Below are 19,142 nucleotides of genomic sequence, written 5' to 3'. Positions count from 1 at the left end.
CATAAAATCCGCCTGATCACTTCCTGTTCCCTGCTCAGTAGGACCCCACTGTCAGTAACCACGTCTGGACAATAGCATACAGTCAAAATCTTCCTCGAATTCCTCCACTTACAAACCTACAAAAATGTTGTCAATGAAGTGTTCTTTGTTACTGTATTGGATTGATTGAACATAGCTTTGCTTAATCAACACACTTTTTAAAAAATCTTGTGGTCTTTTCTTAGATCAAAAGCCTGCCCCATAACTCAAGGCCCACTACTTGAGCCATCTACTTCAGTGGTCTCAAGTTTTCCATTCTGATGTCTCTTAGACTGTAACAGTAAGGAAAATGCTGCCTTCTGTCTAAACTTACTACTTCTTTTCTGATAATCTCCCAAATACAAAGTTTCTGTCTTCTAGGAGTGAGAACGGATTTTAGTAAACCTTTGGTCATCTAATCAATATTGAAAAATTTGTATCTTTGAGGAAAAAATACAACACTGTATTAGTGACTCTCATCATGAGTCTCAAAAAGGAAATCTAATGGACTCTTGAGTTCAAAGCTTTAGGCCAGAATGATGTCTTTTGAAAAATACTCCTCATTACCGTTTCAAAACCTCCTAAGACATTTCTCAGTCTTGTCTTGGTGGTTGTACTCAGTTTCATTTTGCTTACATGGTTTGTTATTCCTCAAACCCAATCTGACTTTAGGCCAGGTTCTTAAGTCAGGAAGAATTCCAAATTTTCATGTTTATTTATCTCACTGATTAAAACTCCTGCTTACTTTATATGAAAATAGGTATCTAACTGGCACAATACTACCCACCACCATTTGAAATCATTGTAACATGATGGTAGGAATTTTGCTTAATCGAATTGACTAGAATTCAAATTTTTATTTAAATCTTTTGTAAATAATGCTTTTATGTGGTTCTGTGTGTGTGTATCTGTGTGATAGGTTTCCCACATGTACGCTTCTTTTATCTTTCCACACTGATGGCTTCATACCTGTCAGAAGCTGGCTCCCTCTTATTTGTTTCTATTTCTCTCTCTCCATTTTTCTCCTGCTTCTCTTGGGAAATATGCTGTCACTATGTAAATACTCTCATCAGTTGAACATTGCCAAAAGAAGGAGAACAACCTTACACTGTGTGCATTTACTTTGTCATTTTCCCACTTGAAATATTATTAAAATTGTTCATTTATTTAACTCAAGTGGATTTGATAAGCTTAGTTTTGCAGCTCAAAATGTTTCTTTTAGTTGTTTTCCTAGAATGTCAATAGGCAACAAGAGAGGAGATTTGCTAAATCCAAATTGAAGATCACTTGTGAATGTGGAAGATGTAAAAAAACTGTCTATAAAACCCTATATGTTTTAAGTACTGCTCTCTGTAAACCATGATATGTTTGAAAAAAGTAAATATATTTTTCTCTTACCTGTAACAAGAAATATGGAATTAAGAATTTTGAAGTTAAAGGATGGAATCCAGGTATATTTTATTGCCCTATTTTGAATTTGTGTTTTTAGAAGTGCTTTAGAATGTTAAATCCTTTAGAGACAGGCTTCACATAAGATTGATTGTCAAACTGTAAGTGAGACTGTGAAGATACTAAAATCTCCCAATAACACGACACTGGAACTATCTTTGATTAAAGCAAAGTTGAAGGGAAGAGGAGATGAAACCAGTGATAATAATAGCAATGATGTCCATTATAGAGTACTTCCTATATGCTGGGTCCTACCCAAAAGCTTTCTATATGTTAACTCATTTTAAAATCTCAGGAACCTTCTGAAATAGAAATAATGATTGTGGGCCCATAAAATATGATTCATTTAAATATTTATTCATAACCACAAAGAACATTACCTATGTTACCTATTTTTTAAAAATATGCAAATAAAAGCCAATTTTATAGAAAATGTTTAGGATAACTGGTAATCATGATGCTTTTTCATGGAATATTTTCATTTAATGTACAAAGCTAGGAAAGAAATACATTTTCAGTAATTTCACAATCATATAAAATATTAGGGCTTCACAGAACAATAGCACTGCAACACTTTACTAATTATGAGTTCCAAGAATAGCTCAATATTTTTCCTGTTAGTTCCATTTTCAGAAGTCACATATTTGTTTTTTATTCCTTAAAAAGTAATTCTTTCTGGTTGCCTTCTGGATAAATACTGCATTTTGTTAAGTAATAGCATTTAAAAATCATCTGCTCAATTATTCTAATTATGTTACAAATGGAAGATTAATCAATGGTGAGTCCTTTCCACTTAAAATCATGTGTGTATTAATATTCCAGGTAGACAAATTATTTTGAAATTCAGAACCTAATTTATCCCATTCTGTTTCTTCTCCCATTTGGACACCAGATTTATAAGTGACCTTTGCATGCAAGTAGAAATATATAATGCATCAAGGTATAAACAATCACAAACTATCCAAATCTATGAGAAAAGACATGAAGTCTACTATCAGAATCAAATAATTACCTTCTAAATATTATATATTTAGGTATACTTAACATGCTCAGAAAAATCTTACATATTTAAAGTGATTAATGAAGGTAAATATAAAAGAGGCCTGAATATCTAGCATTTAGTCAAACTTTGGATTTCCAATCTTAATTTTTTTTCAAATGTGTCTGATTAATTATGTCTCTAGGTCTCAGAGTTTTATGCCACTAATTTCCCATTTGTGGTTTTCAGGAAAAAAATAAGGAAGATCAGAGAACTTTATTCCAACAGAGAAAGTTAGTGAAGCGCTCTAAAGAATAAACAGAAGATTGGCAGTAAGATATGGTCATAATTTTCTTGAAAATGCACATTAGTAAATAAGCTATTTAAATAATTTCAAATATCCACTTTTTTCTAACAATGCATCTATCAGAATCTCTCTGTACTTGTAATTTCTCAAGTAAAACTTCAATTTTTCTTACATCAAGGTGATGATCAAATATTTTCAACTGAATAATTTAGAAGACATAACTGGGAATTTTTTCAGTAAAGGATGAATATATCTATAAAAGTTTTATAATTTTTCTAAAGAAGGCTTCCAGAGATTATGAAAAGTATTAATTTTGTTTCCAATATTTAAGAAGTATATTTAAAATTAGTTTTATTAGTGTGAAGTTACCTATTTAAAAATATTCACGTATACCGGTTTTAATCTGATCTTCAGAATTCCAGATGAAGAATGGTAACATGATCTCTGCTTACATTGTTCATTATTGTGGGAAATCTCAGCTCTGCAAATTGCACAAAAGTGACAGTGGATCATTACAGACTCTTACTTTGTTTGCATTGTCCCTGTGGTTATGGAATCTCTGTAAATTCCAACAGCACAGCCACAATCCAAAAGTGTCAATAACCATTGCCTCTTCCAATTATCTTAGCTTATGAAGCAGAATTTCTAAAACTAAATGTTTAACCCTGACTTAGATATCCAATTATAATAACGAGTTTTCCTCATCCATTATATAAAGTCATATACACTGTATTTTTGAACCTTGATATAAAATATTCAAAATACCCGGCATTTTTGAGGTCAAATGGAAGTACAGACAATAATCATTCAAAAGCAGTATACATGCACATGTGCAAAAGAGATGCCTAATAAGTTAACAAAGACTGTGTTTTGGAATGTTTAATACTCTGAAAAATAACAGTGGCATATATTCTTTTAAGAAAACTGATAGTACCTTAGCTTTATTCATAGCATACAATGAAAACACTACAGGGGAGAATAAATTCTTTGAGAACAGAAATATAATAACGTATTGATAGGGCTGGGGATTTAGCTCAGTGGTTCTGGTGACTGCCTTGCAAGCTCAAGGACCTGAGTTTGATCCCCAGTACTAAAAAAACAAAACAAAACAAAACAAAAAATAATGTATTGATGTTTTAGGCCAGTGAAATTTCACTATGAGTTGCAAGATATCCCTCGAGTCAAGAATTGTGTTTTAGTCCCTTAGAAATACCTGTTCAAATAACTACATTTTATACAGCATTTCCCCAATCTTCCTTTATAAGTGACTAATATTACTTATTTTGACCAGCCCCCTTAATTTACACATGCATATGCATGCATAAATATGCAAAAGTACTAATGTAACTGGATTTTGATACCATGAATACCTATTTTCAAGTGTTCCACAGGAATACAAGCAGTGTAGGTGCTGCTCATCTCTAGTTTCTTCAGAAAAAAAAAAATTATAGTTTAATCACTTTTTAATTTATGTTTTATACATTCAAATCTGGCCTTCCTGCCTAGCAATTAGCTTTTTAATAGTATTTACCACTTAGCTAAATAGAGTATTACTGCCTGCTTCAATTTTCCATGCACGCTCTAACTGTTGTCATTACCTCAATAAGTAAATAGAACATTTTAAATGACACTTCTTAAACCTTCTTATAAATATTTGGTAATGGGCCCTTAGTATTACATCCATCAACACCTATTGGGAACATCTGCCATTTGAACTACGGTAAAGTAATTCATCTTAAGAATTAATCATTGTCATTAAACCAGCATCAATCATGATAGCCTCACAGTGAGAAATTCAAAGAAACTATTTGGTGTAAGCATTTTTTAAACCCATACATTGAAGTTTAACATATTCAGATGTACACTGTACATTTTTGTAATGCACATATATAATAAAACACAGAAAACAGTCGAAGTTACGTGTCATATTTGCTAAGCAAAAGAGATCATAAGGCACTTAAATAGTAACTGCACTCTCATCCACCAAGACTTGACAAAAAAGGTTTCAGAAAAAATTTAACCTAATTATAATACGCTTCCAAATGTTTCTCATCTTAAAACATATTAGGATTCATGAACTTGGAAAAAGATAGAATGGTTAAATTGAATGAAAGCACACCCAAACAACCCTGTACTGCCCCAAGAGAAAGGAAAGTAGTTATTTTAAATTTCCTTAGCTCACATCTGCCTTCTATCCATAGACTGAAGTTATCAAGTATAAAAGATATTATTAGATCATCATTGGATTGGTGATCTTACCTTCTCCACAATTTTCGCAAACCTCAGAGAGAAAGCCCAAGTCAAAAAAGTCTTTTCTAAGAAAATGTATATAATATGTGGTAAATTATTAAAATTTTGACTGTACATAAACATTTAAATGGTTTTGAGAAAAAATTAATTTAAAGCACACTATTGATATGTTCTTTACCCATAATCATATCTATAATTAAAATACAATCAGAGTCTCTGGCAAAATAAGAGTAAACTAAAACTATTTTGAATAAATGATTATGTTTTTAAAATAAAATGAAAAACTAAAAATTCTTAATAAAGTAATGAATTTTGTGATGGTTTCAAAATGTCTAAGTATGGCTATATGGACTTAGGTTTTCCTTCTTCTGACATGCAGGTCTTTTGGACCAGAGAGCAGTGGTCAGAAGCTGAACCTCCCCACAATGTGTCTCCTAAGGCATTAAAACAGCACTGATATGCTGTAGATGTAAACTTGCCCTTTGGAGGTGATGGTTTAGTTACTTCTCTAAGTGTATCTGCTTTTGTGCTGTCTGAGGGAAAGCAGCTTCCTTCACAAAACTCAAAGACTCTGAGGTCTTCATATTTTCCTCTCAGTCCACGGCAGCCATTGTTATCTTGCTCTGTGGCAATATGAAAAATACCTAAAGGTTTTCTGTATTTCACCCTGTCCAGATCTTCTGTGGATGTGAGCCAATTATTATGCACCTCTCAGTAGAAACAGACTCTTCTGGATGGAAAATAGAGAAAAGGGGAAAAGCCCCTCAAGAACAAGATGACTAGGAACAAAAACGTCACCTACTAAAAACAACTTAACAGGAAATTAAAACAGTGAGGAAAGGGGCCAAACACCCCACTCATTTAACATGGTATGAATCCATTTGTACAGGAAGAGAAGCCATAAATAAGGGGAAGAGTGAGATTTATTTTCATATTTTGTGGGGGAAAAGGCTCTCTGTTTTGACTACAATTTGTTAGATATCAGGCAAAATAAAATTCCCTTTAGGCAAAGAATATTTTGCCCTACTGAATTAAATATTCTGCCTTTCACTCAGCTCAGGCCATCTGTATTACAGAGCAAACTATAGTATTTACATGTTCAGTATAGAAAAGAATTCAATTGATGTTATGTCTTCACTTTGTTAGAATTAGGAAATAATGCAAAAATATAAGGTATCATATTTGATACTATTAAGAATTTCCTCACCAAGTAGTTGTGGTACACACAAGTAAACCAAGGATTGTGAGAGGCTGAGTCAGGAGGATCATAAGTAAAGGCCCAACCGGGGCAATGAAGTAATTTCATGAGACCCTATCTCAGATTAAATTTAAAGAGGTGGTCATGTGAAAGTGTACCACATGCATAGAGAGTTTCCACTCTTTATAAAGCGATAATCAAAGAAGATTTCCGGCCTCCAGCATTAACAGTACAACTATACACTAGCAATGCATCCCAGCCTTGCAGTGCACTCCAAGTATTCCGATGGCCTTTAGTAGGCAAAGGAAAAGTCCCAGATGTCATAAAATATTTTCATTGTTAGAATTTTACTAATTTCTTAGCAAATCATTTGGAAACATTGCTATGTAACATTTTCTTCAAAGGCCTTTCTGCCCATTTGGAGGGCCTTGCTACTCTAGGAACTCATTTTAATAGAAACAACACTTCCCTAATCAGAGGAATAATAATGCCTTCAGTTTCAGAGAAGTAAGCACAAATAAAACAGTTATAAAAATGTACAAAATGTACATCAGCCAGAATGAGCACATTTGCACAAAGTTCTTCTCAACACATCCAATCACCAGGATCAACATCATCTGTTACTATCAACACCACAGCGTGGTAAAACCATTTGCTCTCCTCTTCCCTTTCCCTTTACTTTTAAACCTTCTTACCTCTCTCCCTCCTTGTCCTGCTTCCAGTCTTTTCAAGTTTAAACCCTGAAAGAAAAAGCATACCTATATTATTGTTGAAAGAGAAGAAGTAATGTACAATCAGTGCTACTGCAAGGATGTTAAAGTAACTCATTCATATAAAAAACCTTCTGGCTATAGATAAATATCTCATCCTGTACACGTGTGTGTGTGTGTGTGTGTGTGTGTGTGTGTGTGTGCCCGCGCGCGCCCGCTCCTCTGTGTGTGTGAAAAGTAGGTCTTCTAGGAGAGGCTAATGCATTTCTTGACAACCTGAAGACCATATGTTAGATGGAAGTAAAATGCATCTGTTTCAGCAATGCTTGCCTGCTATTTGGTGAGACCCAGATGTAGAAGGTGCTGTCTAAGTGAGAAGCAGTGTAAGCAGTATGTGCCATGTTGGCAAACTGCTGCTCCTTCTCATCCCTCTTGCCACATCTGGGGGCTGAAACTTTGAGTGAGACTGATTAGAAACGGCAGCCAGGACAACACTTTGATCATCTAGAAAATATTCCAGAGTTTAGTTTTAAAACAAATGTTTCAAATATTCAAGATTTAATCCCAAGAAAGGGAATTTTCAGCTCCTGAAAATTATAGCTGCTTTTCATAAGAACTCCCTGATATACAGTCTATTTAATTAAAAAGAACAGTTGCTCTTGTTCTTAGGAAGGCAACTCCCAAACGTGACCCAGGGTGGGGACCATGGAGAGATCTATTTAACCCTATCTATCCATCTATCTATCATCTTTATCTATCTTTACTCAATTAATATTCTTTTCTAAAGCAATATAATACGGAAGAATGATTTATGCTTCTAACCCCAACACAAACTTCTATTCATCACTTTCTCTGTATCGTAGTGTTGTATCTTAATTAAAGTTACCTTACAGTACTTTATTCTTTTATTTTACCTTGCCTTTTTCTCACTTTTAATTCCCCACTTTCTTCTTCTTGCCCTTTTCTCCACTTTACAATACACACTTAGTACATGTTTGCTATGAGTCAGGCATCGTGGGTCGCGAACATAAAAATAGCAATGTAAAAGACAGCGGGAAACAGAGATAGTTTGCAAAAGGGAAGAGATCTAGAGATGCAAGGCATGGAAAGAGGGGATAAGGGAGAAAATAAAGAAATACCACAGGTTCAGTACTTGTACCTATTCACTGTGACGAATGCGACCATTATGTATTGCAAACAGTTACTAATAAAAAGTTAAAATAAATAAATAGTCCCTAAAATTTAGAAGGTCATTGATGTAAACGAACGTGAGGACAGGACTCAAGGAGAATGAGGTCAGGTGTATACAGTTTTGTCTGGCCGCAAGAATAGAGAGGCTAGTTCTGCCTGGGTGTGCAGACCACAAGGAGGACCACAGAGACAGTCACGTGTGAACGGCCTCAGAGGCTGGGAGGGAGCAGGGGAGGAAGGACCAGGAAGTACTGTGAAGGGGTAACAGCATAGCAACAATACAATCTTTGGTTGTTCAGAGACAATAATAGTACGTCATGAAGATTAAAGAAGTATAGCATTTAGTAAAGATCCAGGTATAATTTATATCAAAATGGCAATGATTACTTTCCCTTTCTTCTCATTTCCTTAAATTTACAATCATTATTACACATAGATAATATGTCTACACACAAGATTGACTTGAATAAAATATCCTTGGGTTTTTTCTTTTATTTAAAGAATATAAATCATGTAGAAAATGTAAGTAATAAATAATAAAGATATTCATATCAATCAGGCAAATTTAAAACATTATTCATACACTTTTTTGATTTGATACTTTCATGGCAACCTTCTCAAGTAAGTGTTGTTTGGAATGGCTGTCATTTCTGTAAACAGTCTTTCTTCTCCTTACTCCCTGTTAACTATTTCTGGAATTTAAACTAATGCTAAATTGCTTATTATCGCTCCACACATCACCGGCATTCTCTTTAATTTTGTGAAGTTTTCTTTTCTCTTGGTACTTGGCTTTCCCTGCCTTCTGTGGTTACATCTTCAAATTCATTGTTCTTTTATCCTATATGATCTAATCTGCTGCTAATCTCATTCTGTAGAATTTTATGTCATAATTTTATATTATATTTTCCTCATCATGTTTCATATTAATACTTATTACAATGCTTTGAACATCCTATCAACTACATGTCCTGTCATTTTTAGATCTGTTTCTATTGACTGAATTTTCTCCTGGTTCTAAAGCTCGCTTTTCTTTTTCTTGGTGTCCAATAATTTGTATTCATTTACAAATATTGTGAATTATATTTCGTTTAGCGCTACATGTTTTTGTATTCCCTTTGAGAACATTATAATTCACTCCCCTAGACACATAGCTCACTTGTTTGTCAGCCTGATTCAGCTGAAGCTTGCTTTTATGTATTTTCTTTTTCATTAGTACATGCTTGTAGCAGAATATTATTATAGTCATTGTGGGGAGTAGGTTCAAGAACATGACACATGCTAATTCTTTTTTCATTTTCCTCTTCTCTCATCTCTTTCCTCTCTCTCCAACTTTTGGTCCCTTTCCCTGTTGTAAATTTTGGATTTAAATATTTTGGAGGTCACAAAGCTGAAATAATGTTTAGAATTAATGCATCCCTGTTACTAAGCTTGACCCTTCTGTGCTGTCTTAGTACTCCATATATTTCCTCGATGTCCACTGCACTGGCTGATGGGAATCCACCAGAATCCGGGGCCTGACAGAAGCGTTGGAACATATCTACTTTAATAATATAATTTCTACAAAAACTTATGTTAAAACATTCAGAGAGAAAGAACTCTTTTAATTGTATTCATTGAGACAATCTGACTCTCAGAGAGAGTTAAAGAAAAACATGAGCAGTAATATTATTCACATATGTAATACATGTGTGTATTTATCTAAGTGGATTGACCATTAAAGCTAATATGGAAGACAAGGAGATAGGCCTTTTAAATGGGAAGGCAATAACGAGATAGAGGGAAGGGAAGGGATCATAAAAAAGTTAAGGTGTGTTATGTTCATGTATCAATGCAATCATTATATGCTGAAAACATGCTAATATAAATAAAAAATAAAAGATTCTCTAGATTCTAATTGATTTAAAATGAACTTCTTTATTCTTTAACAGTACAGATATAATATCTTCCCAGCATATTTAGAGAAAATCACAATTAAAAATAACTGGGGGACATGTTTGGGAAGAATATATTTCCATCACTGTACGTATTTTCTCACAAGAGATTATAAACTCTGCATTGGTCAAAATTAATTACCTGAGACCAAACCAAAATGTTATAAATTGTAGGTAGGAAAAAAATTACCCTGCAGCAAAATGTTCTGCAGCATACTAAATTAAGATGGCTTAGTAAAGCATTAAGAGGGAAAAGCTATTAGCTGAAAAATAGGATTTCCTACAAAAAATCTTTGCTGTGTGCAGCCTCCTGCATGAATAACCTCAGCAACTGTTGGCATAAGAGGTCATTTCTGCCAAAAAATATATGCATGTAGGGAAAGATCTTCCCCTTCATAATGATTACAACCTGTTCCAAAATTGTTATCTTGTAAGAAGTTCCCCTACTATTAAAAATAAATGCCAGAAATACATTACCCAGCATCTTTAGATTAAATGATTAATTTTTCTAATATATAATAATATAAAATGGAGAGATGGAATAGACATTTTATTTCCAATGCTGCAGAGATTTTTTGTGATAATTTTTCTTAAAATATAGAAATATAACTGTAAAATCATAATTAATTATTAAAATGCTTCAGATAACTTTGTAACTTTTGAACATTTAGCCTTAGCTATGGAGTCCCAGAAAACTGCTACAAGCAACTTTAAATAACTTGTAGTTCAACCTCTATAGAAGGGGTGCTTCACAGCCTGGGAACTTGATTTATATTAAATGACAATTTCAAAACTCAAACTCTGGCAGTTGGGTCACAAAGTGAGGAATATTATGTTTAACCAAATTCTTTTAGTGGTTCCATCAGTGTTTTAAAAGTTGTATAATGTATGGAGCATTCCTTAACCATTTCATTTGCCACATTCCACTGCTGCAAAAGTGAAATATTTTAGGAGTACATGAGAGAATCCATAGAGAGAACACCACAGTGCCTATTCCACGGAGAACAGAAGTCATAAGCAGCTTCATTTGTTACTGGGGTTAGCATTATCCAGATGAAACTCATTACCACAACAGTTTCAAAAAATGATGATTTTTTTGCAATTTTCTCTGTGAACCAAGCACTATTCTATGCATTTTACCCATCTTTTAATACCTTATTGTGAGTTGTGCTGAAATAAAAATGATTTTTTTCTGGTTTTTTTTTTTGTTGTTGTTGTTGTTGTTGTTTTTTGTTTTGAGACAGGGTCTCACTATGTAGTTGAGACTGACCTGGAACTCACTATGTAGCACAGGCTGGTCTTGAATTCACAGCGATCCTCCTGCCTCATCCTCCCGAGTGCTTTGATTACAGGAGTGAGCCACCATACCTAGTTCTACTTTGTTTTTGAACTAATTTCTTTTAACAAACTAAGATACACCAACGTATCAGTTCTTGCCATTGTCAGTTTCACACTGTAGTTATGGGATATGGTCCAACAGAATGACAGGAATGTCTCTAAAATACACAGGCCTCAGCGTTACCACTGCATTTATTCTTAAATGGCAACATCATTTGGGGGAGAAAATATACCCTTAGAGGATGAAGCTAAAGGTCAGTTCCCTCGGTTTACCAATCATAGAAATGATGGCGAGGAGGGGATAGAATATAGAGAGCTGGAAAAGCGTGAGCTCTGCAGAGTTTAAAATATAAACTCTGTGCTGTGCTTACGTATTAAGACAGGCTACTGGCTCCCTTACTAGTTCTTGATATGAATCTTTATATAGCATGGCTTCTCCATGAAACTACTCAAACAGTTGAGAAATTACAACAAAGTTAAAAGCAGCTACCTACTGTTAATCTTATTTGGTCTCTAAATTCAAGTTTTTAAATGTAGACATCTACCTTTTCCCTCTCTGATTGCTGGGCAGTCTCTATATTTAATGTTGCTTTTCATTTGCATTTTTATTGAAACTTTGTACGTCCATATGGGTTTTTAACCTTAGCCTTATTAAGATTAATTTTGTAAGTGATGATATTGAGGTGTGTGACCAGTCATCATAGGTTTAGTGAACTGAATTAGAAATTCAGAAAATTTCCTGAGGCTGCTTAACCTACATAAGAATTGCAAGAATTCAGTTTTAGGCATAATTTCTTGTCTTAAAGTTAATGAACATAGTTTAAATAATTTTGTGATTCTCTATCTCTCTTTCAGCCAATAAATTGGATTTATTTTTCTTGTACAATATTGAAATTATAAGTGTCCTCAGAGATTTTGAAAGCATATATTTGAAACTTCATGGAGTTCATCGGGATTTAGGTTCAAATCTCTCCAAAGACAAAGAGCTAAATGTCAAAATTATCAAACTTGGTTTTCTTTCCTTTTTTTCTTACTAGTCATTCTAGTTACTTTTAAAAGTCTGTACCACAAGGTCTATAGTCCATTCTCTGGAAGCTTTAATTGTTCTTCATCTCACTTTTTCAAAAATGAAGATAAAGCATTATTTTAAGACATATTACTTTCTTCATTGCTATAGTTGTGCTTTTTTTCATGGAAAATCCTCATTTATTGTGCCAAGTATACAGTATCCACACCACCCTCAAATTCTAAAGACATATTTATGTGGCACGTTTATAATGAGTGCTAACTAGAGGCAGCCTTTATGGGAAGCACATTACATGACTAATCTTTTTTTTCTTCTTAATATTACACTATGTAATAGGTGACATCCTCAGTTCCCATTTTCGTGATAGGAAACTCCAGGCAAAAGGAAGCTAGTTAACTTGCATAAGCAGGCATAGCTCAAAGGAAGTAGATTTGCATATTAAACCCAGGGTATCTTATTACACAGCTCTTTTTCCAGCCATCCATATACTACTCATACTAACTCCAAAAGTAATTATTACTGTTTTATGTGTAAGGTGAATACCTAATTTGAATGAGATAAATGAGCTTTAAAAATAAATGATTGAGTAACTAATTCATAAAAATTCTAAAATTATATTAGAGCTCAAGGAATACACCTAAAATACATAATTTTTGCCTCTTTAAGAAATAAATGTAAGGTAATAAACTACTGATTTGGAATTCATTTAAAGTATGGAGGTAGCTGTGGGAAAAAATAAGGCCCATGACATATATTCCAACATCGCTGATTCCTTGGAAAAGAAATGTGAAATTCAATTGACATATTTCCTGGGGCAGACAAAGATTAAAAGAAAATTAATAGTACTGTATGGCCACAAATAACATTTCTTACAGTTTGTGATTATCATTGCTTTAGGCCAAATAAAATATTAAACTAGCATAGCACTTCTATGCCCCTAGTTTTGTAGCATTTCTCGTATTGGCATGGTACCTAAATTCAAATTCTTCTGCTCCAGGGACTTAGGCCTTCATGCTTAGCAGGTTTGATACGGTAAATTTTGTCCTGAAAGTGGATTATTTTGAGCATTTGTGATCGTCACGGCTGGATGTCATTTATGGTGGAAGTGTCTTTGTGTTTCAGATAAATGACAAATGAACAACACAGAATTTCTACTGATATATTATGAGGTATTATTTCTGCCAACCTCTAACTGATAACCTGATTCCTAAACAGAAAGTTAAAGACCGTTTCAAGTAACCTGAAACATTTTTGCAAGGGACATTGCTTAAGTGCTCAGTCATGGGTTGGTGGGTTGGTGTGTTGGCGGCTTGGTAAATAAGTATAAGCATGGGATTAGTACTTAATATGTGGCTATGATGTCATGAAAAGTCACTATTAAACTACTTTTAAAATGCTGTATGATACTGAGCATATCTCGTAAGCTGTCTTTTTATCCTTACAATGAAACATAAAAGAGATGATTAATTCCAACTATCTATCAACTTAGGCCCAATGGCTGTCTATGCCCCGTGACTATCACCTATCAAGTCTCTCTTGATAGTGCTTGGTTTGCCAATCATTCTTCTCCCGTAGTGAGTTGGACTGGATGTTCATCCTGTCTGGAACTCTCTTCACCTAGATATCTGAGTTGCCAATACCACGGTTTCTCAACTCTTTCCTTACATCACATCTTTTCAATGAAGCCTACTTTGATCACCCTATTTAATACTATGCTCTGCGGCCTACTCTGCTTCTAAACAGAACCTTTTCATACACTGTATGAGTTATTATTGTGTATTTTCTACACATTATAGCATAAGTTCTACAAAGATGGAAATATTTGTTTTTATTATTATTTTTAAATTATGTTAATTGTTCAAACAGTGCTTTTTGCCTGATAGGCAACATTTTGTTAAATGAATGAAATACTTTTTTGTTGTTGTTGTTGAATCCATGTCCTTAGGCTTGCAAGGCAGCAGAGCCACTGAGCTAAACCCCTGGCCCTGAAATCTTACTTTTAACAGCATCTGTGTATCTATCTATAGAATTCCATCTACTCGAACCATATTTATATCTAATATGTAATATAAATGATGTTAACTTTATCAGATAAAAACTTATTGTAATTATAGTTAAATCAGTGATAATTTAATTTTTCATTTATATGTTTAAGAGGTTGACCAATTTTTATCACACTAGTCTGAGTCTGTTTATCCACTTCTCTCTATCCCAAACATTTCTTTCCACCTGGTAGTTCTCATTATCAGAGTCACTCTTACTTGCATATGTTTCACCTGCATTTGTGCAGAGTCCTCTTTATGTACAGGTCCACATGAACTGCACAGCTAAGGGGCCCTGCAACACTCTTTCAGCTACTTCTGTGCTGCACAGAACACCTCCTAAGAACACCTTTATTTCTGAGCCTGCAGGCTCTGTGGCAGAACAGTTTCTTTACTTCACCTCTTCAATCCATACTCTTATGGAGCAATCCATACCCTTATGGAATTTATATTTATAATCTAATGATTGTATCATTTTGTGGCTTTATATATATATATAATTGTACATACACACAAATATCATTTTATATTATTTCACTGAAAAGTAGTGCATTGGAATCTTCCTTCCATTTACATGACAAGCTAATGCATTGAACATTTTTTTTCTTCCTGAATTAGATTAGAGTGTAGAGAGCAGTCACAGGACTTTACTGACTTCTACCAGTTTCATGAATGGCAAGGCTTATGTGGGACATATTTAGCTACTTTTTAAATGTTTTTATGCTAACAAAATATTTATATCGATAAACTTTCAGGTATTTGGAGAAAAAACAATAGCAGAGTATAAGTAAATTAACTTAATTAATAGTATGCACATATGTATTTTTTATTTGGTTTTAAAAAGCAAAAAAAAAAAAAGTGTGGTAATTTGAATACCACGATGTGCCTATGTTTTAAATGAAGTAGGTTGCGTATGTATATGTTTTCTTTTTAGTTAAGCAGAAAACTGTATAATAGAAAGGACATGCAAAGACTACTAACCCTTGAGTACTATAATTACATGAGTGTTTGTACACAAGTTTGATTTTATGAAGAAAATGCATACGTTAGCTCTCAAGGTAACTTCACACCAAAAATGTCTGTCATCCTTTTATTCTTCAGTAATCATAAAAAGACTATTGCTTCACTACTAAAGAAAATGCAACAATCTTTTAATATCGTTTGAAATTTCAAGTACCACGTCATACATGCTGAAGTCGCGGTCTTTGCAATGGGCGATGCTGTGGCCAGAGAGTTCATTGCTCCCAGCTTGGTCCCTGAGGGACACTGCTGCGAGGAGGTGGAATCTTTAAAAGAGACAGCTCTGGGGAGGTGATTAGGTCACTGGGGGGACCGCCCCTAGGAGATACTCACATTCATCTCATGAGTAAATTAGCTTTCATGAGACTGAGCTGCCAAGACGGCGCAGACCTGGACCTGATTGCTTTCCTGCCGTGCTGTGACCGCCCTCGCACACCGTGCTTGTGTCACTAGAGTGCCGTCCATGTGAGGCCTCTCCAGAAGCCAAATGGATGCGGCGGCCCAATCTTGGACTTTCAGTTTCCCAAAAACTAGAGATAAATAAGCCCTTTTCTTTATAAGGGTCCAGATTCAGGTATTTTGTTGCAGCAAGAGAAAACAGACTAATACAGATTATTTTTCTCATTCTTGTTTACCTTTTACTTTCATTAGGTATATTATTTCTTATGAGAAAGAAGCTTCTAGAAAAATTATTACATTTCCAAACTTCCCCCCAAATCTCATAAATGCCGACATATAATTCACTCATATTTGTATACAAAAAGAGTTTGCTAATCCTGGGCATTTAAACTAGTGAAATTTAAGAGACACTTGAATGCATTGATTTGAGAATTCAAATGAGCATCACTTTTCAGGTAAGAACCATTGGTTCACGCTGTTAAAATGCTTTGTTGAAATATATATAAGAATTTTGAGTATAGGTTTTGTACTCCAGTGCCACATTTTCCAAGAAGTATTTTAAAGTGAATAAGTGACACATTTTCAAAGAGAACTCGTTTTCTGCGAAAATTTTCTTTGAAATCTTACTGCTGATAATCATTGCAGGTGACATGCAGACCTGTATATTAACAAAAATGCTGAAATGTGTTCTGGAGTTCTGCAAAATGAATCTAAAATATTCATCCTAAAATTCTCAAACACTTCTCTCGCTTGTGTTTGTCAGTTTCCCACTCAGTTTCACTCTCATTTCCTTTTCATTCAGCTAGGATTCTGATGCCTATGACCATCAGGCTGACACAAAAGCTCAATTTCTATAAAATGGATTTTTTCATTCACTTCTTTATGTATTTTTTATATTCACTATTTCATATCACCAGATTATGTAAACTTGGTGACAATAAATACTTTGTCTGGGGCTGGGAATTTAGCTCAGTGGTTCTGCTGCCTGCCCCGCAAGCATGAGGACCTGAGCTCAATCCCTGACACACACACAAAAAAAAAACTATCCTGTAAAACTACTCAGGAAATTTGAACACTGACTGGCTCTTAGATTATAAACAAATGTTTTAGTGGACTGGATGGAAAAGCCTCTGCACTTTTTATGAAATATATATTTGTCATTTAAAATAAACATGGTATTAATATACAGTTTCTAATATCCATAGTTCAATTCAGAAGAAGATTGAAATGAAGACATTGTTTCCTTTTTCTCATTGATTATGAGAAAACCACATACATCTCTGAGACCAAATTTATTTTTCAGAAAAGTTGTAAAACTATAATCTTGAAAAAGATTTTTGGCTCTGAAAGTTTGAGATTTTAAATTCATTAAAAAAATTTAAAACTTTAATTTCAATATTTGAGATTTATTATCAAGCCAATAATAATACAAGAATTAGATGAATAATTAATTTTACCTACATCAATTTAATGTCTCAATGCTGTTCTTTAAAACTTTCCTGTTTCTTCTCAGTGCTCACAAAAATATTACACAACGGTATGAAAGTACATTATTTAACCTTTGCTCTTGATGCTTTGTAATGTTCATAGTTAAAATCTTATATGGTGACATAAGTTTCAGCATTTGCATTTATTTCCTATTTTTAAATGTAGTCTTCTTAGTGTATTCACATTGTCTGAGCAACTGTACTGAAGTCTCGATATTAAAGAAATAAATCAGATTGTGTCAAAATCCACTGCTAGTAAACTTACTCTCTTAAATGTGTTTATTTCTGCCATTATTAATCTCAAGAAACAGCAAAACAGAACAGAAAAATAAATATCAGATTGCAATTCAAAAAATGCACAAGTCCTTAAACATGCATCTGACAAGTCTATGTTAGAGAATTTCGACAGATAGTGTTGCAGAAGGTAATTTAGTGTCCTCTCAAATGCAAAGACCACCATGAAAACAAAATGACCACTTTCATTACCCTATAGCGTCTACTCCAATTTAACTACATTTGCATCATGAATTTCTGGAATTAGTATTCCTCTAGGAAATCAATGAACATTAAGGAGAGGATGTTAAAACTAATCGAGTATATCTTCATTCTCCTAATCTAGTAATAGTGTAACAACTTTGAGAAAGTCAGATGATGCTTCATATACACAATTTACTATCATTAGATATTTCCATTCAGACTATTAGTTTTATTTGCTATAGGAAAAAGAAGCTAGTTAAATACATTCCATGAGTACATTTGGCAAGGATCAGACAGCTCGGGTGTGCCAGTTGGTAAGACAGATTTTGAAATTAACTCTGGCACTAACTCTAATGAAACTGTTCTTCAATTTATCCAATTTGAAAGTATATTCATAGAAAAATTAGGCACTATTCTCCAAAAAACTGACAATCTACCCAAGGCTTTAGGGTCTAGTTACTGTCTATAGCAGAGAACTGGTCAAAAAGGGTATCCTTTATTCATTCTGAAAAACTTCAAACTATTTTGTGCATTTCTGACCAGGACAATGCAAATCTGCAAGAAATTCTGAAACCCCTTAAAGACTCCCTTCTTACCTCTCCTCCATCCCACCAAGGGTGCAGTTCATCTTAAAATAGAAGGACAGACCTGATATCTTACTGAAGTCACGCCCATGTCAAGTATATACTATCTGCTACTAATAGTTAGTTAACCAATGTACTGACCCCTCCACCTTTATTTGCTGTCTTATTCATTCAGCAAGCACTAGTTGAATGCCTAGGATGGGACAGGATCTAACCTATGTACTGAATCCAAAGAGAAAAGGTATTTCTCCTACTGCTTAGATTGATCTTTAAAATGTGTCCTTTGAGATAATGACTTGCATAATAAGGGCATTTAGGAATAACTTAAGAAATCATTTAGGTCATGCCAATTTAGGTTATTTCATGTGAGTAAACTGGGGCTTAAAAATAAAGACTGCGACTTTCGAAGACTGCACAGCTTGTTAGTGAAAGACCATACCATGCGTGATGCCAATATCTGTTCTTCTCCACTGAAGCAGAAGGCTGATTACATATTCACAGCTGTTTCATAAAATGTCCCTTCTCCTTTTTTTCCCCACTATGCTCTGCTTACACTTTTACTGAGAAGATGACCTGTTTGAAAGAGTTACTCTTTTCACTTTGTCCTTTTCTGAGTCACCTTCAATTTCAGGGTTTTTAATTGTTGTCTGACACCATAGGGATAGTCTTGGCTGCAAAGGAGGCCAGGTGAATCCCCAAGGTTTGCTGTTCGGAGGCCAGGTGAATCCTGAATCC

At 34.2% G+C, this 19,142-nt stretch overlaps 1 protein-coding gene across 1 annotated transcript in view; it reads right to left on the bottom strand.

Annotated features, from left to right (window-relative positions):
- Ccser1 (coiled-coil serine rich protein 1) overlaps window positions 1–19,142 on the bottom strand; it is a 680,778-nt gene that overhangs the window by 255,819 nt on the left and 405,817 nt on the right. Inside the window, exon 6 of the mRNA XM_033757757.1 lies at window positions 6,897–6,941. Coding sequence (XP_033613648.1) covers window positions 6,897–6,941 — 45 coding nt within the window. The remainder of the gene's footprint in view (window positions 1–6,896; window positions 6,942–19,142) is intronic.

This window comes from Fukomys damarensis, unplaced genomic scaffold (assembly GCF_012274545.1).
Source record: "Fukomys damarensis isolate Sample0158 unplaced genomic scaffold, DMR_v1.0_HiC HiC_scaffold_32, whole genome shotgun sequence".
NCBI lineage: Eukaryota > Metazoa > Chordata > Mammalia > Rodentia > Bathyergidae > Fukomys > Fukomys damarensis.
Note: the sequence above shows the minus strand (reverse complement) of the source record. Positions and strands in the feature narration are given on the sequence as shown.